Here is a 26,393-nt window from a genome sequence, read left to right as displayed (position 1 = left end):
TTGCTTACAGTAGCAAAATCGAGATCTGTTGGATACAGGAGTCTAGTTGAATATTCCTGGACAAAATGATCATGATGTTATTGATTAACTCTCTCCAGATTTTGTCACACTCCCAAATACAATACTGCATAAATCTTCCTTAAGTCTCGTTAGATTTAAGACAAGTGTCAGGTGTGTTGCAGTTTTATTTATTCAGTTGGAGAGGGGTAACATAAGTCTGTATCAAGCAATTGTATTGAAGTAGCTTTAGATTAGTGTTGGCTGTCTGTGTCCGAGCCTCCTCACAGGCTGTGTTCCAGTTATCATGAGAAATGTCCTCTTTAAAGTCTGCCCTCCGTACATCAAGTTATGATACTGGGGTCTCATTAGAAACAGATGCGAGCCAGTTAATGAAATCAAACCATTACTATTGCAATCCTTGGTAATAATTTCTTCTAAGGATGAAAGTGCAGGAATTACCAATGCAGTTTTGCATTGACGAGATAAAACTCCTCGAATGCAGGTATTTAAAGAGATGCTTCTTTGGGATGTTGTGTATTAGAGTCATTAAAACCTCCTCCTTAAAAAGGTCAGATAATTAACTTAAGCCTTTTTATGGTTGCAGGGCATTTTACTGGGAATTCAAGTGTGCAATAAAACAAAAAGCTTCCAGTAGCATAAAATCTCCACACAATACAGACCTGTCGCAGAGCTGAGATGCTGAGGATTAATAACGTGACAGGGCTCAATATTTCTGCTGAGTCATCAGTCAGACTCAGGAGAGCTTCTGCGGGCAAAAGGAAATGACTGACAGTGTCCTCGCTGCTGTATATTCCACTGCAGTCTTTGAAGAACTCCTTCCCGTCTCATTACTCGCCCCACAACACTGTTAGCAAACCATATATTATGAGCCAAGTTCTCTTTTTCATCACTCGGCGCTGCTGATTAGCAGGTGTCACTGCTTGTTACCGTGGAAACTCGGCTCTGAGTCCCAAGTTAGCCTGGGGATAGTGCGGCTAACTTTTGAGGTGAAAAAAGTCTGTCTTTATTTTTGTGAAACTTGAATTAGACTCTAGTTTCGAACCTGGGGTGGGGGAGCCCTTCTGTGCAGAGTTTGCATGTTCTCCCCGTGTCAGCGTGGGTTTTCTCCGGGTACTCCTGCTTCCTCCCACAGTCCAATGACATGCAGGTTAATTGGTGCCTCTAAATTGACGGTGAGTGTGAATGTGTCAGCCCTGTGATAGTCTGGTGACCTGTCCAGGGTGTTCCCTGCCTCTCACCCAATGTCAGCTGGAATAGGCTCCAGCCCCCACACAGCCCTTAATAGAATAAGCAGTTACTTGATCTTGTTACAGTCCAATGTTCTGCTGGGAAACCTGAGGTCCTGGCATTTATGTGGATGCCACTTGATACACGTCACCCACTCAAACACTGTTGCAGACTAAGTACCCCTGCTCATGGCAGCTGCACTCCCTGATGACAGTGGCCCCCCCAGCAGGACAATGCACCGTGCCACACTGCAAAAACTCTTCAGGAATGGCCCGAGGAATGTGACAAAGAGCTCCACCTGGCCTCCAATTTCACCAGATCCCAATCTGATCAGGCATTCAAGCCTTTGTGCTCCACTGTCTCCCGGGTTTCCTCAATTCACGGCTTGGACTGTGGGTCGTGGTTGCACTGCTGCCGTGGTCCTGCCTGATACCTCTTACTAAAGCTGTTATTATTAGTCATACATCTACTATTATTATACACATTATATATACTGTCTCTGTATCTCTTTATGTATCATTTTGTCATACGGATTATTGTAAATGTATTATGTTGATCTGTTCTGTACACATGACATCTATTGCACATCTGTCCGTCCTGGAAGAGGGATCCCTCCTCAGTTGCTCTTCCTCGTCAGCTGTGAGGGTCCAAGGACAGAGGGTTGTTGTTTGCTGTAAAGCCCTCTGAGGCAAATTGTGATTTGTGACAGTGGGCTAAATAAATAAAATTACCAGTACCCAAGAGGTACCCCAGAGGTACCCCTACTCCATGGTGGGGCCTCCTTGTCTCCTTGTTAATGTGTCTCACTTCACCTGTTAGTGGTTTTACTGTTTTGGCTGATCGGTGTGTATGTAGATAAACTGTTATTTTTGAAGACAGGTCTAACACTATCAATCACCTCACTAAAATATCTTTGTGAAACCGACTCCAGGTCTTTTTGAAAGCCACACTCCCATTAGTAACGCAGGAATTCTGTTAGGAGTTTGTCTCATGTCCAAGCAAAGATAACCCCGATTACATCATCAAGCTTATTTTCATAAGACAGATGACATGTTCATCAACGTAGTAGTGATCCTTATGATGAGTAAACTCTCAGCAGGAGTGGTAACTTCATTGATATTAATTCCATTTTGTACCATCGTTAAAGCAGATGAAGTAAACTTGCTCAGACAAAACTGAATCCCATGAGTTTGCGTTCAAACGATCTTAAAGTGACTCCTCTGACATTCCCATTTCTACTCAGAGATCTCATCCTTTACCTTCTCATCATGTCCAGACAGTATCAGTGACTATTACTCCCTCTGAGCTCTCTAACTGATACGTCTCCTGTTCACCCGTCCCTCCCTCTGTCGGCCTTTAAGCACCTGTGATTGTGATGTCATCATTGTGAAACAACTGCCTTGTTTCCCTCGTCCCCCCCTTTGTCATATTGTGCTTCTGAAGGATTAAAGAGAAAAAGATTCTTTTACATATAAAAACAAACCCTGTAAAAATGTTCAAGACAGTTATTTTATATATCCGTTTCTTTTTCTTTTTGTAAACAAAATGGTTGGGATTTCTCTCTCTTTAGTGGTCATCCCACTGCTTTCTGTATATTGACCAATAAAGACTTGTTTTAGACTCTACACACGCTCCGTCTTGTTTCTGCACCAGGCCTCTGACGTGCGTGTGTGTGCTGGCAAACTGAGAGACTTACATAATTAATGAGCTGTCACTGTAGATGTTGGACAGCTGCCCGAATTCACATCACATGTTGCAGAAAGCTGACTGAGAGTTTCTTTTGTTTACATGATGAGCTTACATAGACAGAGGGGGGTGTTATGTACAGGGCATTACTGAATATTTGCATAGTGGTTTGTATTTCTGATCCCACAAAGGCCTGATAAGTACAATAATGAGTTCTCTTCTACAATATGTGAGTAATGCATCATCAAACATTAACTATGTCGGAGGTGTTGAACAATCGAACAACAACCAAGGCTGCGTAATAGCATTTGGCCTCGATCTATAACCTTTATTAGAGCTGCAAAAACAATCTGCAAATTCTGCAGTTTCACTATTCAGGCCTCGAAAGATCCTTGGCATCAAACTCTGACATCTGAAAAGAAAAACAAAACACACTTTGGTCGTCATCTTTAGTACACAGTAAGAAAATAATCCATACAATAACCAAAGTGTAAAAACATTTTGTGGCGTTATTTCTTTGCCAGACCGGGAGTCTCATTTATAAACATTGCATACACACAAAACGAGGCCTGAGAGAGGCATATGCCACTTCCCACACAAAAGTTGTGATCTATAGAAACGGACCTGATGGGAGAAACTTTGACCCATTCTTACAGATATTTTGGAGAAGGGAAATTGGCGACACAGATGGTGAGGTGGAAGCCTGATTGTACAAACTGCTTGTTAATGCAAATAGCTAATCAGCCAATCACGTGGCAGCAACTCAGTGCATTTAGGCATGTAGACATGGTCAAGACGACCTGCTGAAGTTCAGACTGAGCATCAGAATGGGGAAGAAAAGGTAATTTAAGTGACTTTGAACGCGGCATGGTTGTTGGCACCAGAGGTCAGAGGAGAATGGCCAGACTGGTTCAAGATGATAGAAAGGCAACAGTAACTCAAATAACCACTGGTTACAACCAAGGTCTGCAGAAGACCATCTCTGAACCAACAACACGTCCAACCTTGAAGCAGATGGGCTACAGCAGCAGAAGACCACACCAGGTGCCACTCCTGTCAGCTAACAACAGGAAACTGAGGCTACAGTTCACACAGGCTCACCAAAACTGGACAATAGAAGATTGGAAAAACGTTGCCTGGTCTGATGAGTCTGGATTTCTGCTGCCACATTCAGATGGTAGGGTCACAACTTGGTGTAAACATCATGAAAGCATGGATCCATCCTGCCTTGTATCAGCGATTCAGGCTGCTGGTGGTGGTGTAATGGTGTGGGGGAGATTTTCTTGGCACACTTTGGGCCCCTTAGTACCAACTGAGCACGGTTTAAACACCACAGCCTACCTGAGTATTGTTGCTGACCGTGTCCATCCCTTTATGACCACAGTGTACCCATCTTCTGATGGCTACTTCCAGCAGGATAACGCACCATGTCACAAAGCTCACATCATCTCAAACTGGTTTCTTGAACATGACAATGAGTTCACTGTACTCCAATGGCCTCCACAGTCACCAGATCTCAGTCCAATAGAGCACCTTTGGGATGTGGTGGAACAGGAGATTCTCATCATGGATGTGCAGCCGACAGATCTGCAGCAACTGTGTGATGCTATCATGTCAATATTGGCCAACATCTCTGAGGAATGTTTCCAGCACCTTGTTGAATCTATGACACCAAGTTAAAGGCAGTTCTGAAGACAAAAGGGTTCAAACCTGGTACTAGCAAGGTGTACCTAATAAAGTGGTTGATGAGTGTATGTTAGAAAAGAATCCCATGTAAGAGCAACTTATTTCATACAAAACAAACTGAACAAGAACTCTATAACAATGGAAAAAATGATTAAATAGAAACAGTGAAAAATGTTAAAGAAAAGAAATATTTATGTGTCCAATTAACCTTTTTTTTTCAAGCCAGAAGTTTGGAGATTTTAATGTCTGTACTAACTTTAGTCCCAGGTCAAACCAAACAAACAGATGATGAAGATGACAGAGAGGAGGCCTCAGTGAGGACCTTAATAAAGACTCCTGCAGTGTTGGCTTAGAAAACAGTGGCTGTGGTAGTGAAGACGCACACTGGCACACATTTAATGATGTAACAGTTTGCAATAATGTGGTGAACGGGGCCATGAAGAAACCAGTTTATAATCCACTGTGGGTGTCTGGATCATTTACTATAGTGATGTGGCTGCTGTGAGGTCCGACACAAACAAAGGCAACAATATGAATATACTGCAACGGTTGTTTGGAGAAGAATGAGAGCTCTAACAGGAACAAATGACAAGAGAGGATAACACACCTCATTTTAGAAGGTGTGATCATCAGTGACGATTGATCCTCAGAGGCAAAAAAAAACCCCCACACATATAGCCAACTTAAATAAAGAATAAAAATCCCTGCTATTTATTTTAATATTGTGACATTTTTTGATTGACATATCTGCGTGTGGCCTCCCTTTTTGTGGCCAGCCTTGAGCCAGGTGGTAACAATATGTATATGTTGCTTCCTTAATCAGAGGAGATGATACTAACACCAAGTGTGTGTGTGTGTGTGTGTGTGTGTGTGTGTGTGTGTGTGTGTGTGTGTGTGTGTGTGTGTGTGTTTGGCAGAAATATACTCAGTATATCCAACGTTCAACAGGGTCCAACTCAGTGGTGGAGTTTTACTGATCTCTGCTGGTGGAAGGAAACATTAATAGTTACATTTTAATACCTTCGGACAAAAACCTGCAAGAAAATCTTAAATATGAAATTGATGGTGAATGAAAGCATCTACTTTTCAGTTGGGGAGAAAGTACTCAGATCTTTTACTCAAAGATATACTTCACCCACAGTTTGTAAATTAATCAGTTGTGCCATGTTACCTTGAATTTTTTCTTGCATACTTCCAGAGAAAACACTAACAAATTGATTTAATGATTGATTTGGGAACAGGTTTAACAACAGCAAATCCATATTAAATCATCTGTTTACAAGCTCTCACATCTGCTGCAGTATAATCCAAGTCTCATTTATCTAGTCGTGTGCTCAGGACTTTCCAAACATGCATTTTCACTAAAACCTTCTTTCTTAAAACTGAGAGTGAAAGTTATCGACGCTTTCTTCAAAGCCAGACTCCAGTACTAAGGTTTTATAGCAAAAACACATGAGTTTGGGAGGTACTGAGTATATGACTGAATAAATTTATGAGATTCGGATTATTCTGCACCAGTTGTGTAAGAGAGGTGTTAGGGTATAGTTTTCTTCATGAATTCAAGGTAACACAACATTACTAACTGATATAGAAGTGGTCATATTGTGGGTGAAGTATTCCTTTACATTAAAGAAGCAACGCTACTGTGTGTACTAATAATACAAGTAAAGTCCTGCGTTCAAAATCTTACTTTGAGTACAAAAGCATCAGCATCACAATATACTTTAAGTACAAAAAGTAAAAGTATTTATTATTCACATCAGCCCAGTGCTAAATCATGGATTATAATCACTGATGCATGTAATGTGTTCATCACTTTGATGCTGCAGCATGTTAATGTGGTGCTAATTTTGATTATTGATATACAGTTGGGTAGTTTAATTTATAACTAAACATTATAACTTGATATTTGCAAAGTAACATAAGCTGTTAAATAAATGTAATGTTGAAAACAGTGCAATACTTGCCACTGAAATGTAGTGGAGTAGAAGTATAACGTTGCATAAAATGGAAATACTCTAGTAAAGTACAAGTACCTTAAAAGTGTACTTAAGTACAGTACTTTTGTAAATGTACTGCATTACTTTTTACCACTGCTGCTTTGTCCATCAAATCTGCAGGTTTAGTTTATGGATAACATCCTGCAGTGAAAATAAATGGCACTTCTTCACCTTTAAATAATTCATGGTTTGTCATTATCCTCCAGAAAAAAACAAACTGCTTAATACTTCTCATTTTCACATAACTGTATTTGTTTCACATGTTACAGGAAACAATATTTAATTATTTAAACTGTCTGTTCTCAGAAAAAAATGTTAAGTCAGAAACCCTCGTGTTGTATAAACCTGAGTATATATAGATTTTCAATCAGTCCCACTAAGCTTTTAATTGAGTTCATCTATTGGACGTGCAGCTCGTGCAGATGAAGAGTTGCAGCTCTGATTCAGCTTCCCGCTCACAACAGTGCTGACTTTTCATTTCTGCGCCCAGCCAGCAGGTCCCCAAGGAAGAAGAAATACAATCGCCTAATTAGCAGCTTAATGTGCCTTTTTAACTGATGAGCACCACATGTTCAATAACACTCTAATGGACCTGTGCTGCAGAAAACTACACATGCAGCGCCACAGACTGGCAAGAAAACCATTAACTGCTATTGAGTTTGTTCAGATTTTTAGTTTGCAATAAGCCTTGAAAAATGCAAAGTGATGTTTGTTTTAGGGGGTAGGGCATGTCTTCTTAGATACCTAACACCTGAATTGTCCTTTTATAGTGAAGGTAGAGATGCTACGCTAAGAAATTAACATTTCCATAAAATAAAATAGTCACTGTTGTTAATATATTTAATGTTATTTCATTATATATTTGATGAATAATATTATATAAGTATAATTTTTCACCATCACTGAGAAGTTTTCAAACTCCCGTAATGGTAAATATCCAGAATAAATGTGTGTAAATAAAACTAGTACTGCTAATACTTCTAATTCTATGGTAACAAACTGATATATGTTGATATACTAATATATTAGAAGTATTAAAACAGTACATGGTACACATCTCAATCATTTGGTAGAGGCCTATATTTAAAAAATATTTACATATATATGTGGAGTCTGTTTAAAAAACAAACATTTTTGTTATTGCCCCGAGGACATAAAATATGCAAAGACAAAAGTTTCCATTATCTTTTTCTTAGTGAGCACTTTAAAAGCTTAACAGTTTAGATCCAAGTATCTTGTCACATCCTATTTATACAGTCTGTGGTCAGATCTCTTGACCCAGTACAAACCTCCCAGACCTCCCAGTATGACTGGTTCTGGGTTACTGGTTGTTCCCAGAGTCAAAACTAAACATGATGAAGCTGCTTTTAGCTTTGATGCTTCAAATGTGGAACAAATTGTCAGAAGAGCTGAGACTTGAAACAATGCTGAGCACATTTATATCCTAGCTGAAGACTTACTTTGAATTAATTCATTTTTAATCTCTTTTACTTGCTTGTTTTATTGTTTTTTTTATTCCATGTGTTTCAGTTTTACTCTTTGTGCTTTTGCCTGTTTGAATTTATGGTTTTTAATGATAATAAAAATGATGCATTTTATTTATGGGCGCCTTTCAGAGCACTCAAGGACACCTTACAAGATACACTTAATAAAAAACAAGCAGCAATTTATCCATAGATAATAAAACCAAACAATTCTGTAATATACAATAAAAGTTACTACAATGACTAGACAAAAAAAATCAAAATAAATATTAGATATAAAGATAATATGAGATATTTTTATTCTATGTGCTTTTGATTGCTTGCTTTTACTATCTTTATCATTTGTTCCTTGTGTTTTTGTAATCTGTGATGCACTTTGGGTTGGGTTAGGGCATGAAATGTGTTAATGTGTTAAAAATAAATTTGCCTCACTTGTCTTATCAACTTTAATATTTTATGTGTCAGTCTTACATCTCATTTGCATGCCTTCTTCTTTAGATACAAACACATTTTAAGCCCAAAGAAAAAGCTGTAAATCAGGTTTAGGAAATTAACCATGAGAGGAACTGGAGGGACTCACTGAGACATAAATCAAACGCACCCTGTGAGAAGGGGCGGGATGTTTGAAGCAGCCACCTGCTGCACTGTTCACCTGAAAACATCACCGGAAACACCTGCAGCTGGTCATGTAGCATCTCCAGAAACAAGCAAACCTGCGAACAGTTCATTCATGTCGCTTCAGAAATTATTTGTAGAGAAAATAAAACATGTTCAAGTGCCATAAAGTCGAGCTGAATGGAGGTAGACGAGTTTCCCTGAGTTTTAATTGGATTTAGTCTCCGCCGAGATACAGTTTCACCTCTTCACTTCTCAAAGGTAGGCTGAGCCCGCTGGTTTTCCTGACATATTGTGACTTGATGTTTTGTTGGTATTTGTTTGCTAACATTAAGGCTGCTGTTGTTTCTGTGTACTGTAGCTCTGCAGTGTGTGTTTCTACTCACTGGCTGCATTTGTTAGTGGACCTTTGTCACAGCAGACATTTTGGCTTTTCACAGGTGTAAAAGTTTAACCTGAGCTGGTTTGAGCTGTCATTAACTAAATCAGTGTCACCTGTGTTTTGCCTAATGTGACAAGTCAAGTGTCTGCCTTTGAAAAGGTTTACAAGTCTGAGTTTCGGTTGTGGTTGAAGTCATTTTCTTGTGGTTGTTAATCAGCATGTGCGTTATGATGCTTTCATGTTGATTTATAAAGTGGTCTACAGTGGAGGAATATAACTAAGTCACTGTACTGTGTGTTATGTGAGAGGAGTCTTCCACCCTGAGCAGGGGGCTCAGAGCAGAAGAGGAAGTATTTAAATCCTTTACTCTAGTAAAAGTAACTGATGTAAAAAGTCCTGCATTCAAAATCTTACTTAAGTAAAAGTATTTAAGTATACACAGGAAAATGTACTTAAATTATTACAAGTGAAAGTACTGTAAAAATGTCACTGTTGTAGTCTTCGGCTATATCTGATCTCATTAGATGATTCTGACTCATGAATTAATTATTATTAGGAAATTACTGCTGTAGTTGGTTTAAGTGGAGCTCATTTTAAACTATTAACTAATGATTATTTTCATTATGGGTTCATCAGCCGATTAATTCCATTAACCGATCGATTGTTTGTTGTGTAAACATTCTGGAAATAGTGAGAGACAGCGTCACCCTTACCTAGAGCCCAAAGTGACACCTTCATAATGTTTGTTTTGTCCAACCAACAGTTTAAACCTCAACATAAAATTTTGACAAATAAAAAGCAAAAGCAACAAAAAAAAGCTGGGGTCATGAAAATGTTTTTGCATTTAAACAACTCGGATGATCCTCAAAATAATGGCAAATTTATTTATTTTCTACCGGTTCAATAACTGACTCGTAGTTCCAGCTGTACTCGTACATTTTCATATGTTTTGTGTGCAAAAATCTTAATTTGTAAAGTAACTAGTAACTAACGCTGTCAAATAAGTGTAGTGGAGTAGAGGTAGAAAGTGGCACAAGAAAAAAAGACTCAGATTTGTACTGACAGTAAATGTGCTCAGTGACAGTTCATATTATCTGTATGAGTTTGTGAGTATGACTTGACTTGTGACTCGCTTGATCTGACTAATGACTTTTCACTACAGTGATTTGAGACTTGTTTATGACTTGCACATGTGTGACTTACTCCCATCTCTGCTACTTGAATATATCCACATGTAGCTTTATACTCAAAGGCAAATGATTGTACTTTCTACTCCACATCTGTCTGACTGCACAGGACAACATGATCCTACAGAATATGATGCAGTGCACTGTAGATTAAGCTCAGCAATGTATTGACAGTATATTGATATTGTGATATGAGTCTAGAAATCCTCTTAGAATTTGGATATTATAATATCATATGTGTTATCTTTTCCTGGTTTTAAGGCTGCATTACAGTAAAGTGGTGTAATTTTATAAACCAACTAGACCACTGGTTCTACTGGTCCAGCCACAGGGTCCAGATTTCTCCTCAGTCATTATCTTGTGGTCCCACAGTTTAATACATTTAGCGTCATTCTTGTGTTTGCCCATGTCGCTGAGCTAGTTTGCTGTCTCTGTGAAGTAGCTGTCAGTTAGTCACTCACTCTACAGCTGAAAACGGCACTTCACAGTAAAAGCTCTGTTCTGGAAATTTACTGTACTTATAAATAAAGTGTGTTTTTTACAAACTTGACATGTTAACGAGTCACTTGCAGTCCATTCAGAATGGGCCCATGACAGGGGCGTAAATATAGGCAGTGCGGTGGGGGCCCGTGGGGTGGAGGGGCCCCATTGCCACCTGGAAATACACCGTCATTCAAAGAGGAACTCACGTCAAATCAAAAATGTTGAGTTTTCTTTATATACTCTCAAAAAGGCAAACCTATGTCTATCATGGTTTTCTGTTTCTATTTTTTCATTGTAAAATAGTATTAATCTGTCACAAAATTAAATGCTTAATCTACATAAACTATACAAAAAAACTATTCAGTAAATCTTATTTTGTGAAAGCACCCATCATTAAACCCTTTAATATCATCACAATATTGAGATATTTGGGTTCAATAACTGACTCGTAGTTCCAGCTGTACTCGTACATTTTCATATGTTTTGTGTGCAAAAATCTTAATTTGTAAAGTAACTAGTAACTAACGCTGTCAGATAAGTGTAGTGGAGTAGAGGTAGAAAGTGGCACAAGAAAAAAAGACTCAGATTTGTACTGACAGTAAATGTGCTCAGTGACAGTTCATATTATCTGTATGAGTTTGTGAGTATGACTTGACTTGTGACTCGCTTGATCTGACTAATGACTTTTCACTACAGTGATTTGAGACTTGTTTATGACTTGCACATGTGTGACTTACTCCCATCTCTGCTACTTGAATATATCCACATGTAGCTTTATACTCAAAGGCAAATGATTGTACTTTCTACTCCACATCTGTCTGACTGCACAGGACAACATGATCCTACAGAATATGATGCAGTGCACTGTAGATTAAGCTCAGCAATGTATTGACAGTATATTGATATTGTGATATGAGTCTAGAAATCCTCTTAGAATTTGGATATTATAATATCATATGTGTTATCTTTTCCTGGTTTTAAGGCTGCATTACAGTAAAGTGGTGTAATTTTATAAACCAACTAGACCACTGGTTCCCTACTGGTCCAGCCACAGGGTCCAGATTTCTCCTCAGTCATTATCTTGTGGTCCCACAGTTTAATACATTTAGCGTCATTCTTGTGTTTGCCCATGTCGTTGAGCTAGTTTGCTGTCTCTGTGAAGTAGCTGTCAGTTAGTCACTCACTCTACAGCTGAAAACGGCACTTCACAGTAAAAGCTCTGTTCTGGAAATTTACTGTACTTATAAATAAAGTGTGTTTTTTACAAACTTGACATGTTAACGAGTCACTTGCAGTCCATTCAGAATGGGCCCATGACAGGGGCGTAAATATAGGCAGTGCGGTGGGGGCCCGTGGGGTGGAGGGGCCCCATTGCCACCTGGAAATACACCGCCATTCAAAGAGGAACTCACGTCAAATCAAAAATGTTGAGTTTTCTTTATATACTCTCAAAAAGGCAAACCTATGTCTATCATGGTTTTCTGTTTCTATTTTTTCATTGTAAAATAGTATTAATCTGTCACAAAATTAAATGCTTAATCTACATAAACTATACAAAAAAACTATTCAGTAAATCTTATTTTGTGAAAGCACCCATCATTAAACCCTTTAATATCATCACAATATTGAGATATTTGGTCAAAAAAAACATGTTATTTGATTTTCTCTTGATTTTATAGCTCAGCCCTACCGATATATGAAGTACAAATTAACAATTACATCAGCAAATTGTGACACGCACATTAATGCACCAGTAGCTCAATCTGAGCATCATATAATACCACCTCAGGCTGAGGAGGTAGAGCGGGTCATTTACTAATGGTAAGATTTACGGTTCGGTCCCCGGCTCCTCCAGTCTGCATGTCGCAGTATTCTTATGTAAGATACTGGACTCCACATTGCTCCTGATGATGCTCTCAGTCAGTGTGTGAGTGTGTGTGTGAATAGTAGCAGGCTGCACCTTGTATGGTAGCCTCGGCCATCAGTGTATGAATGTGTGAATGTGACAAGCAGCGTAAGTAAATTACATTCAGGCCTATTATATTAGTCCAGAAACATCATGTAGACTGTCCTGTCAGTGTAGCTAAATGCTGAATGCCGGTTTGAATCAACTAAATGGACAAACAGCAACATCTGAATATTTCATGTTGTGTCAGGGCTGATTTTTTTTTTTTTTTTTTTTTGTATAAAATTTATTTCATTCATGCAGTTTATTTCTCAGGGAGAGTTCATTTTAATAAACATTACTGTTCATATAACAACAATTACGTTGTGCTGTTACAGTTATCTGTAATAGTAGTGGTCGTGGGGTATTTCTACTTTTACTTCAGCACAGAATCTGGATACTTACTCCACCACTGGCAGCCTTGTTGAGTGTCTTTAACCTTATAAGCTGAGCTGGTTTTTGTACCTGTATCCCTTCAAGTCACAGCTGTTGTTCAGGGGAGTCTCTGTTCTTCTATTTGCAAACTCAGGCGTCTAGATGGTGAATGTACCTGCACTCTAATTGAAATAGAAGCAGCACCACTGTCTTGCAAACAGCCTGCTAGTGTAATTGTTTTACTGCAAAATCATCTGTCTGAAAATTGTTGGAGATAGATTAAAAAGATCTAGAGTCAGACGAGACAAAGCTATCCCAAGGAGGAAACCATCTTTTGGCACATACCCTTTAAAACTTGGCTTGAACACAATCAGACCTCATACCTCACCTCTACACGCTTGTCTGTTCTCGTGTGCTTGGCTTTTTGTCAGATTGCATCCCTTTTGGTTCCACTGCCTTCTGTAAAGTCATGTTTTACTGCTCGTGCTGATTGTCTGCGTGACATTGTTTTGTCTTACTCACGCCGTTTTACAAGTCCTGATTTGCAGGATGCTGCTTCACTTCTCTGAGCTTGTTATCCTGCTTTTTAAGGTCTTCACGTTTTGATTTCTGCGGTTCTTATTTTATGTTGTGTGATTTAATGTTGTTATAATAGCCAGTTTAAGATCAGTTAAACAACAGCAGAAAATTAATCTTTAGGCCAACACTGGCACATTTACACTGATGCTGATCAACGTGCACTGCCTCTGAGAGTAAATGAATAAAAAATATACATGACTTTTCTAACACATCATATTCCTTTATGACTCAACAGTAATCTGCATCGCTCACCATCAAGACTCAACACTAAAGGGTTACTGATTTGTGGTTGATCAACACACAGTTAAAGGGTTACTCCAGGGATTTAGTATTGCAGTACCATAAAATTAGGGACAGCAACAGACTGATTTTAAAGAAAAAATCTGTGTGTATTACCAGTATGTGTGTTTTGGTTTGTCAGAAGAGGACATAGAGTATTTTCTGACTCTTTGTTGAGAACATTATACTTAAAAACATGCACACACTAGCGTGACGCAGTCGACCATTACCCGTGATGAACCCTGCTATCAGGGCTCATGAGGGACCTTGTTTCCTTGTCATCCGTTTATTTCCCTCTTGTTCAACTTATCCCTTTTCTGTAGAAATGAGCCACACACCTCCTCACTGCTGCTGCGTGTGTGGGAGCTGTGTTTTGTCAGCATATTGATTAATTGTAGTAGTTGAGACATTGTAGCTGTCGTGTACTTCACCGAGCGTGTGTGTGGGCTCCAAATGACTAATTCTCTGAATAAGCATTATGGGCTTTCATTATCTATCATTACTTTCTGCAACAACGTGTGACATTTCCCTGTTTTTTATTTATTCAGGGTTTGTATTGGTAGCCTGAACGTACCACAGATGTGGCGGCAGAGCTTGAGCCAAAACAGCCCATGCAGTCCCAGATGGTCGCAGTCATAACAATTTTATCCGACAAGTGCTTTGGCTCAGTCATCTCGTAATGTTTGTTTCTCTCAGCACATTAGCTCAGCAAGTCTTTTTTTTTTTTTTTGGGTCAAAACCGGCAGAGAGGCAAAATAATGAAGAGCATCACTGCTGTTTATTCTGATATTCCTCTGCATCATCTGTTAATCAGTAATACTTGGAAAACGTCCTTGTTTTTCATCAAGCAGCTCACCCCAGGAGAAACGCATGTTGTGATGTGGACCCTTTTCACACCTCAGTTTCCTGTTAAAGGCCCAGAATAGAAGCTCAGTGCAGCTTTGTTCCTGCTTTAGTGAGCATCAGGGTTAAATGTTGGAAATGAATGCAGCAGCAGAGTCTGTTTGACTATATGGTGTATTTCTGAAATATGGTGTATTTCTGCCTGTGTGCACACCGTGTGTTAGTGTTTTCCTACAAGATTATTATACGTTTAAATGTGTTATTCAATTGAAACTATTTTATAGATTTGGTTAGTTTCTAGGGGTGAGGGGAAAAATCGATACAGCATAGTGTCACAGTATTTATGTGGGGTAATATTGTATTGTCACACAGTGCCAAGTATCTATTTTTTATTGTATAAATCATTTATATTACAAATACAAATTAAACTTTAGGTAGCCTACTAAAATAATATAATCAACTGCTTTTTCAGTCCACTAGATCCATTTTGCTGCTGCAGAAAAATGGCTGAGGTGAGAAACAGAATGAAAACTTAATCTTAGATTAAACAGATGTGACAAAGTTTTTCTTTGTGGATATAATTTACAGTTGAAAAAAGGTAATAAATTGCACTTTAAAGCTATAGTGCGTAACTTCTACATGTCTGTAAATGTCCGTTTCACCCAAGCCACTACTAGAGGAGATGACACAATGCTGATTAAGCCGATTGTCTCCTCTAACATCTCGCGGTATTTTTCAATATATATCATTTTTAGTTTGCGTGTCGACCGGCGACATTCCCACGCTGGCGCACAGAAAATGCTTCCTCACAACAAGAAGGGAGGGGGAGGAAGAGTGAAGAGGTAGAGCGCAGGTAGAAAGAGAAAGCAACATGGCAGAGAACCCAAAGAAGCGGCCGAGACACGGTTCAGAAGTGGATCTTACCACAAAGAAAAAGCCTGGATGTTCGGCTGAAGGTCTGTTAGCAAAAAAGGAAAGTGACCGACGGAGAAGGCAAACAAGGATTTGTATTGGCATCGCTTTTCCTCGGTGGTGAGCCCTGAAGGAAGAAATTGGGCTGAGGGCAGACACGGATGTTGCCTTGCTGCTGTTGGATAAGTAAGTGACTTAGTTTATAATTATATTATGAATAGTATGTATTGCTGTTACATGTACTGGACCTAGTACTTTTATTATTTTCTTGGAAATGGTGCTATGAACGTAATGTAATGTTAGCAGCCTGGTGTTCGCCACGTTGTGTAGGCATTGTGTACACGGTATGAAGCGAGTGTTACTCTGTACATGGAAGTGCTGGCTTATTTGTTGTAATAACGCATTATCCGCTGGGGGGCGACAGAAGTTACGCACTATAGCTTTAAGGTCTTTGTCACATTTCTTGGGCCATTCCTGAGTGATGTTTGCAGTGTGGCATTGTGCATTATCCTGCTGGTGGGCCACAGCCATTGGGGAGTACTGTTGCCATGAGGGGGGTACTTGGTCTGCAATGGTGTTTGAGTGGGTGGAACATGTCAGGTGGTATCCACATGAATGCCAGAACCAAAGGTTTCCCAGCAGAACAATGCATTGGAACAAGATAATCAAAGTTATTCACTTCAACTGTCAGTGATTTTAATGTTTTGGCTGATCAGTGTATAGTTCGTTTTTTTCCCTGTTAAAGGGTTTTTTTGGGAAAGTTTTTCCTTATCTGCTGTGAGGGTTCAAAGGACAGAGGGATGTCGTATGCTGTAAAGCCCTGTGAGGCAAATTGTGATGTGTGATATTGGGCTTTACAAATAAAATTGATTGATTGAGTTCCTCTCCTCATAGATCACATTCTGCCTTTTTATATACACTGGCTCATTTATTTATTTATAGTATCAAAAGCAGCACAACCGTGGGTGTGGAAGTTTAGACGATATCTCCTGGTGATGGGAGAACATTTCCAAAGAACCAGACATGTGTTGCTCATTGCGTAGGTATGCTGCAGAATGGGAAGAAGTTTGACTCCTCGAAACAGGGATCGACTGTTAAAAAGAGAAAGGAGATATATATGCACATAAACTAAATAAAAGAGGACATAAATTAGGCTTATTCTAAGTATAGCAATTTACTTCAGATTAGATAGTCTTATCTCCCCCTTTAGTCTCCAATATCTTCCTAAACCTCTTCTGTTCTGTAATTAGTAATTGATAAGGAAACAATACATTATAATGCCTATAGCCTGTTTACCATTCTGATAAAATGTGTGCGAATGTACCTTTTTATGGAGCGATCAGAACATCAGACTGGATGTGACCTCTGTTTATTTGATTAAAGAAAGGTGTGAGACCCTCTGATGTTCAGCCCGGTTAGAGGTCAGTGGATCGACCTCTCGTTCAGGAAATATTGACTGTTTAAATTCTTGTTTTATTACTGCATGTTAAAAGCGGAAGACGGGGGAGGATAATTTCTGGATGCTGTGAGTGCAAAGACAGTGACAGGGAGTAATGACAGAAAAATGTTTGATAAGACGGTTCAACTGTGGGCCAGTTTCTTAAGCAATGTTCAATGGTGGGCTGGTATAGTGTAGTTGTACACTATTTTATTGCTGGTTGTTTCTGGATTGTATGTTTTTTTTCCCTTTTTACTTTGTGAGGGCTCTCAGGGTTACAGCAGCTTATGTTTATACTCATTTGGCAATAAACATTTTATATACATAATGTAATCAACACTTAGTGAGATACTCAGTGGCCTGTTTTATTCGTGGTTGAGAGAAAGTACTGTTGTTCTTGTTCTCAGGCATTTTTATGACAAGGTCTCTGGCAGATATCTTCAACAGCAATTTTGCCCCTTTACTTAAGAGTGGAGGAGGATTCTGACAGATGGACAAGTGCTGTCTTTGGCAGGCTGGGTAGAGCTGGTCAAAATGGTTGTTTTACCCAAATCTCTATCTTTCTCAATATATCCCCATACTAATGGGTTTTGTCTGGGTACTCCAGCTTCCTCCCACAGTCAAAACACATGCAAGTTAATTGGTGACTCTAAATTGTCCGTAGGTGTGAATGTGAGTGTGAATGGTTGTCTGTCTTTATGTGTCAGCCCTGTGATAGTCTGGTGACCTGTCCGGGGTGTACCCCGCCTCTCGCCCAATGTCTCCCCTGTGACCGATAACAGGATAAGCAGTTACGGGAAATGAATGGACACATAGGTATCTAAATTTCTTTGAGCTGGTAAACCAGTGTGTATGCAGAGGAAAATCTTGCACCTTCCTAAAGTGTCAGGCGGCCTCGCCCCCCTCTTGAACTTGTTGTTACAAGGTCATGTTTATTGGGATTGTCACCTATTATTATAGAGAAGGTTTTGGTGCAAATTACAAAATGTAAAACTTATCAAACAGCTGTAGCCAGGCTAGCTCCCTCAGTTTTTGTTTAGAACCCTGGCCATCCTGTTTCCTATGGAAGCATAACCCATTCACCCATTCTTTATTTTTTATTATCTCATTAATTCAGAAAAACGAGCAGATTTTTTTCCCATGAAAACTTCTGTCAGAGGTCTGAGATAATAATCTTGTTAATTCAGAAGAAGAGCAGACTATTTGTCTTCTCACAAGTGAATGCATTAAGTCTAATTTCCTGTCCATCTTGGGTTTTTTTGTTTGTTTTTGTTTTTTCACGTTACACAACTAAACTTTCACCTGGCAGAATCTGGTCTGACTGCATGTACTGTGTTAGGGATCATTCACACCAGGATAGTCCGGGGGTCCGGGGGACCACCTTCATTTGGTTTCGGTTCACTTTCACACTGCACTTTTTAAAACGGACCAAACCGCCTGGACAACGTCTCGCAGTTACAATAGCTGCTCGAGGGCGGTATTGCCCGAAATGACCACTGACCAGGAAGAAAAAAAGCATGACGAAGAAGAAAACCCAGCTCATCGACTGGCCAGGAACAAAAACAGAAATCCATTGTGGGTAGCCACAAGCAACTGCGATATATATATAGTCCTCTGACCATATATCAATAAGCGGCTTCTCCTGGTTAGTGCTGTTGGCTTTGTTTTTTTTTCTACCCAAAATGCACTGTGCTCTACGTCACTTCCTCTCTTTGGTTCACTGGATAGTCCGTTTGCATTTACCACTGTAAGCGAACCGCACCAGGGTTCACTTGCAAGTGTCATCAGAACTCAACCCCTGTTTTATAAATCACACGGTGCTCTGCTGTGTGACCTTATCAAAGTTTAGCTCCTGATGTCTGCACCACATACAGTATAATATTCATGTCAGTGTGTGGCTGGGAAAATGGATTGAACTGTTGTTGAACTCACTGCTTTCAGACACCGAGTGTGTGTTTGGTGCGGAGGCTCTGGTCCTATTATACTGTGAGTATTGGCTCTATCCCCAGCAGGATCGCCAGTGACTCGGGCAGCATCATTGCACCGTCTGTCTGCGATTGATTTCTCAAACATTCACCCCCCTGTGTGTTTGGATATGATGAGCTGGACCTGATGAGTCTGATCCCATATTGTGTGCTGTGGAAATATGACGCCTGTAACCACGTCGACTAATGTCTGCTTTTTCGGTCGGCGGTGCCCTGCAGGTTTTCCTTTTAGACCCTGAGCGCGTCATTATCTCCCCAACTGAGTGCGAGAGTGTGAGCTGTATTTACAGCTGCAGGAGCTGATGAGCAGTGCATTAGGTGTTTACTTTCTGAAGTGGAAACTGCACACTTGACAATTGGGCGAACTTACAGCCAAATACTTTACGGTCCAATTTTCCTCGCCAAGGCCTCCCTCGGTAGATTAAATGCTCCCTCAGACACAATTAAAGAAGCTGAAAATGTGTCAGCCCCAGTCGAACCATCGGGCTCTTTTGCATCTTACTGCAGCTCCGACTGTTCAGGGGAAGTGTCAGATGTACTTTGGACGACTTTATATTTTAGAAAGCATTCCTAAAAATCAGCGGTCGGGTTGTTTTTGGGCACAAAATGAGTCTCGGGCCACGAAGGAGTGAAGGGAAAGAAACACAAGGAAAACTTTGCAAACATTTTTCAAATTCACTTGGCTTTTATTCACATTTCATATCTGTTGACATCTCAACTGTCTGTCCTTACATTCCACTTCTTTTCTGAATGGTCCTTTTCTCCCCATCCTACGTGATGAAATCAGGAGGTGAGACTGCCACCATCTCAAACAACAATAATAATAATATTAATAATAATAATAAAATAATAATAAAAGCAGCATCAAAGAAACAACTGTTGATTTCTCTCTCCCTTCATCACCTGCGTCTTTGTATTAAATTTACCTGAATGTAACCATCAGTCATCCGTTAGGAAAACAAAGAACTAGCTTGTGATAAACAATAATCATTATCATCGTCGTCATCATCATCATCATCATCATCATCATCATCATCATCATCATCCTGCCATCGTCAGAATCAGACTCCACACTCACAATAATATTAATATTAATAATAATAATAATAATAATGTAGAATACAAACTCAAGACGTTAAAAAAAAAAGTGACTCAAGCCTTTTTTAGAAAGGAAAAAATGATTGGTCTACTGTGTGTGTGTGTGTGTGTGTGTGTGTGTGTGTGTGTGTGTGTGTGTGTGTGTGTGTGTGTGCATTGGTCATCTACATCCTATTCTGAGCAAGAAACACATCTGCAGCAGCAGTAATGTTCCTCCATCCTGCTCCAGCCTTTATTAGAGATCCAGTGAGACCAGATCTCCTCTGCTCCTGTTGTTTGTTTGTTTGTTTGTTTGTTTGTGGTCATTAAGACAGTTGTGCGGACAGCAGACAGATACTGTCTGGTACCAGTGAGCTACAGCAGGGTGCTACAACAGCAGGTGAGTCTCCTCTTAACTGCCAACAGCAGGTTAGCACTAGTTACACTGCAACGGGCCGCGACCTCCAGCTCCTACAGACACACTGACACACTCCATGGCTTAGTATGAAATACTTTGGTTGTGACTGACATCGTAATACATGACCTAGTGTCCTGTGAAGAGGAATGACTCCCAGTGCAGATTAACACTGTAAACAGTAAGCAGATTTGACCTGTTGGTTTCTGTGATGAAGCCCCTTTCAGACACGCAGCTCGTTGCGTTGAAGTAATGATGGCAGAAGTAATATTTCCGTAACACCTCCCAATAAGTGGATACCATCAAATAATCATTAAGGCCACAGCAGCAGAAATTATGCACATAAAAGGATTAAATCCACGTCTTGTTTCCTTATTAAAGGCTCTTAAAAAGTATTTTGTCACTCAGCTTCTCGCAGTGATCGATGGAGTCCTAATGAGAACACAGTTTTCAGTTAGAAGGTAGAAAAGTTTTGGTTATTTTACATCAGAGATTTATGTATTTCTTCCTCCGTCTGCTCTTCTGACTGGTTTAAAGTGGGCGACGCTCATTTAGAAAAAGGTGCTTGCAACAATTTCCATCCACCAATCAAGATTGAGCAATATTTTAATTCAAATCCAATTGCGGCTGGTGGGTTGTTTGGAGTATCAGATCAAACCAAACCCACGGTCCTGATGAAGCAGAGTTTTTGAGCTTTTTTTTCCAACTTCGATTAGTGCTTATTCAAGAGCTTTATGAGCACTTTAAACAAATTTATCACTTTAATATCTTCTCTTTTTTTCTTTTCTTTTCTTTTTTTTTAAATTAATGCACAAATAAAATACAATCTGTTTAAACAACATTGAAACACTGTAAATGAGCCAGTGTTAAACTGTCAACATGATTAGGGCTGCACAGGTAATCAAAATATTATCAAAATCGCAATATGGCCAAGTGTGATGTCCAAATCACAGGAGCTCTAACTGTTTGATTAAAATGTGTCACAACTAGGGTTGTAGCGATATACCGTTTTTTAAGGTATACCATGATATAAAAGTTGACCATTATCATACCATGCATATTGGCTTATCTACTATATTGGGGGAAAAAAGCAGGCAACTTGACGGAGAATCTTGCCTTCATTTTCGTTATTTTCTAAAGGGAATTTTTTACCCATACTGCCATTAACAAAATGGTTTCAAGTTTCAATTATAGTGATGAAACGTTTGTTTAACCAAAAATAACCCTTCCATGTTCATTCCTTTAAGGTTAAGGGTTATTCTGATTGATAATAATATAAATTCTCTCTTATTGTGATACCATGAAACCTGAGACGTTACTGTGCCATGAAAATCTCATACTGTTGCAACCTTAGTCACAATGTACTTTTTGGTGTTGCAGGGATGCCCCGGCCTAAAAATCATATTCTAGACATGAGGGAACATGCTAGTTTAGTAAAGACCCCTGCAAAAATCACATAATCATCATAATTTTTTTTTTTTTCTGTGAAAATTAAATGCAAAAATTATCATTCAAGAGGAGATTGTTGTCATGTCCGATTAGACTTTGAAAAGTAAGTTTTTTTTTCCCCCCCATGCAACGTGGGGCAAAAGAGGTAAAAAAAAAAAACCAACAACCTTCAAACAATAACAATCATAAGTAGCTTCTTAATTTTAAATGCTTTAGATACAGCATATTGGCAAAAAGAGTCCCAATGCATTGTCTTGTCATTTTGTACTTGGCCATCTTAGTAGAAAATTTGCCGCAGAATAAAATAAATGTAATAAAAATAAACTAATAAAGGATAAAATGGGTGAGTGGGAACTGGGGGTGAACGTCTCATGCTGACAGTGGTCAGTCATTAAGAAATGAATAGCAAAATTAATTTTAAAAATCCATCACTGAAGCACTTTTATTTCTTTTGTATCTTCGCTTTTCAACTCAACCAGAAGTTAATAAATACTAAATACTGTACAAGCATTGTGAATGAATCAGTAACAAACTTTAACGTAACCAAGCAGTCATCACTTTGACTGATAGATGGAACTTGCGCCATGTCTGAAAAGGGCTTAAATCTCATCATGTGTCTGCATGAAGCCACGAGATAAGTTCAGCATTCTCTCTTACTAACCTTTGCATACACCTCACAGCCATGTTTCTGATCTACTCTGTATGCGCTGTGAGCTTTTGGTCGGGCCCCGAGTCAATCAGATAAAAACAACATTAGTGCTAAAACCCTCTCAGACGTCTGGGCTCTGCAGCCTGTCACCTGTGTCAGTGGAGACCATGAATACACACTATGGTATCCGACAGCAATGATATGGTCACTGACTGTGTGTCAGAAAGGCCTCCAGGGAAAGGATTAGTGTGCTTTCACGGCGCAGTTTTCATTCTCATCACTAGGTGGCGGTGGTCTCCTGAACACACCGGCTGGGTTCTCTGTCTGAATGAGTGAGACACTGATGGGATACCATCATCAATAATTTATTTCAAGTCAAAAACAAATGGGAAAGCAGCTCGAAATCCAAAAGAAGCTGGTGCTGTCTTTGTGTGAAAGCCTGGACCTCCTCCGTCAGTTCATCCACCATCTTTATCTCCACCCTTTAGTAGAGCCGTGGCACCCTCAGTGTGGACATGCCCCCATCCATCATCCCCTCTTTGCATCCTTTAATTAATTTCTCATATCCATTCAGCTTTAGACTTCCTGGTGGTCTGGTTTGCGTGTCCTTGTACTCCCAGTTTGCTCTGCTGGTGGCAGTCACTGGTATTGGAGGTAATTTTTCAGGGACTGGGGCAGGGGGAGGCCCTCGATCTCCTGAAGCCGCTCACGACCCAACGCCAGGCGGGCCGCACGTCGACACAGGTCCATCAGAGGAAGAGGCTCAGCTGAGGAGAGGGAGAGAGAGGAAGACACTTTTAGAAAATGAACAAAGCGAAACTTATGATTGTTTTAGTGTTCTGTTGGGTTTGGTTATGTTTATACCTGCACCTCTGCTTTTAATACATGCATAATACATCTTAATATTCACTATGCATGAATGAATGAGAGACAGAAGTAGAGGGGTGGAGAGAGTGATGATGCACACCTCTAAATATTTAAACCTCCTCCTCATACGCACACATACATGCTGACAACCTGCTTGTTTATGATCACATTATTCTGTGTCCAGTTTGAACACCATCTGTCTCTCTGACCTTCTGTCCTGCTGATAAACGCATTTAAAGAAAGTAAAAAATATACATCATAAATTGAAAAGATTTTGAAAACTAGTGCAAATATCTACATTAGTGTCACTTTGCTCTCTATACTGAGCAGCTGGTCAGCCTTGTCTTTGACCTTCATCTTTACTCCAGGGTTAAGGAGGTAACAGATACAGGAGGCTGCGGTCTGAGCTGCAGGACACACAGAGGAGAGGAGGTGGAGGTGGAGGGATGGTGCTTTAAAGAGACCTGTGTGAATCATGTTGTTGTTGTCGTCTAATATTCGTCTGCAGTGATATAAATTCCCCATGTGACTTTAATGAGCACATCCACCTGTACCAACTTGTCGTAATTACTATGTATAAAATCTTTACACTATTGTAAAAAAACAAAACCCACAAAATCTATTTACCACCAGAGCCCGACCAAAACATCAGCTAATTTTAGCCTCACACGGATACTGGGGTTTCAGTTGCCTACTCCATTTTGGCTGCAGGTTGACAAAATACCCTGACATCTCTGCACACTTTTCCTTTTCCTTGCTCTTTTTCACAACATAGTGGCCATGAAGAAAACATTTACAGTCGGAGGCATCTTCTTATTTTGTTGGGAACTTTGCCAGTTCCATTAAAACTAAAATTACTTTTAACTTTGGCTGTTGTCTCCACAACTGCATGGGTGTTGTGTAGTTTAACAAGACCAACAGGGTGATGAGTCCATTTCAGCAGAATCTTTTATTCTCACATCTGTATTTTATTCTTATCATACTGTATATTAAAAAATGGCTTGTATAACAAAACATACTTAATTAATACTTAATATAATCTGCTGCTCAACTCAAGTTTAGTTGAGATGAGTTGTTAACATTAATGAGGCCGCCACTAGGGAGGACACAGTTTGTGGTGTCATGATAAACCTCTGTAAAATTCCACCTGTACAGTATAACTGTTTAAAATTTTAATTATCATTATAACCGTGTTTGATTACTGCTCTTTGGAAAACTCTTGGTAAATACTGTCCAGCATCAAAGTTGGCAACAGTCTGCCAGATGCAGACACCGCACACAACGTGGGTTTGTTTTGTTGTTCCCTTGTTTACAGAGTGGGCGTGCAGCAGGCAAACCCAGTGATACTGCTGTTGGTCCCTTGTCCTCATGTACAGGAACACAAAGACTCAAGCAAGCATTTCAAAGACAGGCTATCTTTAACGTAAATGTACATGCGATTTGGCTTTTCATTTGTTTACGTAAGACGTTGGCTATGTAATTATTTTAATGTTTCTGCAAACATATGTGAATAGTGCTGCTAATTTTAGGGGAGGGGGAAATAATTGATTTTTAGATGCATCACAATGCGCATGTGGACCATTCAGCATCTAAATGTTTGTTAATAACCAAACTCAACTGTGAGGGCAGTGCAGCACCTGGAAAGTCTAGAGCAGTGGTTCCCAACTGATGGGTCACGGCCCAAACGTGGGTCACAGGTCCATTCTGAATGAACTGCAAGTGACTCATAAATGTGTAAGGTTTGTAAAAAAAAACAAACTTTATTTTAGAGTACAGTGAATTTCCAGCACAGAGCTCTTATTTTGAAATGCCGTTTCCTGCTGTAGAGTGAGTGAAAAATGGACAGCTACTTGACAGAGACAGCAAACTAGCTAACTAACGACATGGCCAAAAGCCAGTGTGATGCTGAATAAATTACACTGTGTGGACCTTGAACTAATGACTAAGGAGAAATCTGGACCCTGTGGACTGGACACTGCGAGGTGAACTATGCTGTGAATACTTTCAACGCCATCACCCAGAGATGTTAACAGAGCAGCTATCAGCAGTAATGTTGAAGAACGAGACCAGCTGACTCAGTATGCTCTGCTCAGTCAGTTTCACCTCAAAAACCCCTGCAGCTGGCCCGCTCAGTGTCTTCACTTTTCCCAGTAAATGTATTGCATATTTCTTTTGGTGAAATAGTACAGTATACAAACACAAGACACTACATCGACGTGAATATCCCACAGTGGGTTAGCATGTGCGGCTGCAGATGGATACAATCTGACTGGCGTGCCCTGGTTTAAAGACGCTGTATGCAAATAAATTAATCTGTTGTGTAACTGTGGATCATGACAAATACAATATGTGATGTTTTAAAAGTGTCAGTGAGAAAAATAAATCGTGTGGAAATCAAAAATTTTGATGCATCAAAAATGGTCTTATGATTGATTGTCCTCTGAATCGTAATTGAATCCAACTCATTTTATTTGTAGTTTTCAATATTAAACTTAAAATAATATGTGAGTGTATCAGTACTTCTTAGACTTTTTAAGCACATTTTAACAATACTGTGATAATACTGGTCACTAAAAGCGTGATATGAAATTTTCATACCTTTTCATTTAAAGCCACCACTTTTAAGTTAATTTCTCAGACAACAAAGACTGATGACACATTAGTTACCTACAAATGTTGAAAGCTAAACATAGTTAAGTTCGCGAGGGATTTGAACAGAATCTGTCTGGATTAAATGCTTTCAAACCTCACTCAGTGCAGATATATTGGTATCACTATATGTTGGCAGATGTGTAACAAGAAATTATGG

General features: G+C 39.5%; 2 protein-coding genes across 5 annotated transcripts in view; one reads left to right on the top strand and one right to left on the bottom strand.

The window, feature by feature from the left end:
- Positions 1 to 8,812: 8,812 nt before the first annotated feature.
- The window catches only part of zgc:136870 (uncharacterized protein LOC664693 homolog), a 40,288-nt gene continuing 22,707 nt past the window's right edge, over positions 8,813 to 26,393 (top strand). Inside the window, exon 1 of the transcript XR_007451065.1 lies at positions 8,813 to 8,980. The gene's annotated coding sequence lies outside the window, so the exon portion shown is untranslated. The remainder of the gene's footprint in view (positions 8,981 to 26,393) is intronic.
- The window catches only part of LOC125902193 (SPRY domain-containing SOCS box protein 4-like), a 121,311-nt gene continuing 115,235 nt past the window's right edge, over positions 20,318 to 26,393 (bottom strand). For all 4 annotated transcript variants that reach the window (XM_049598368.1, XM_049598370.1, XM_049598369.1 and 1 more), the window contains exon 3: positions 20,318 to 23,484. In XM_049598368.1, coding sequence (XP_049454325.1) covers positions 23,357 to 23,484 — 128 coding nt within the window. In that variant the 3' untranslated portion in view covers positions 20,318 to 23,356. The remainder of the gene's footprint in view (positions 23,485 to 26,393) is intronic.

This window comes from Epinephelus fuscoguttatus, linkage group LG15 (genome assembly GCF_011397635.1).
Source record: "Epinephelus fuscoguttatus linkage group LG15, E.fuscoguttatus.final_Chr_v1".
NCBI lineage: Eukaryota > Metazoa > Chordata > Actinopteri > Perciformes > Serranidae > Epinephelus > Epinephelus fuscoguttatus.
This window is presented reverse-complemented; position numbering and strand designations above follow the sequence as displayed.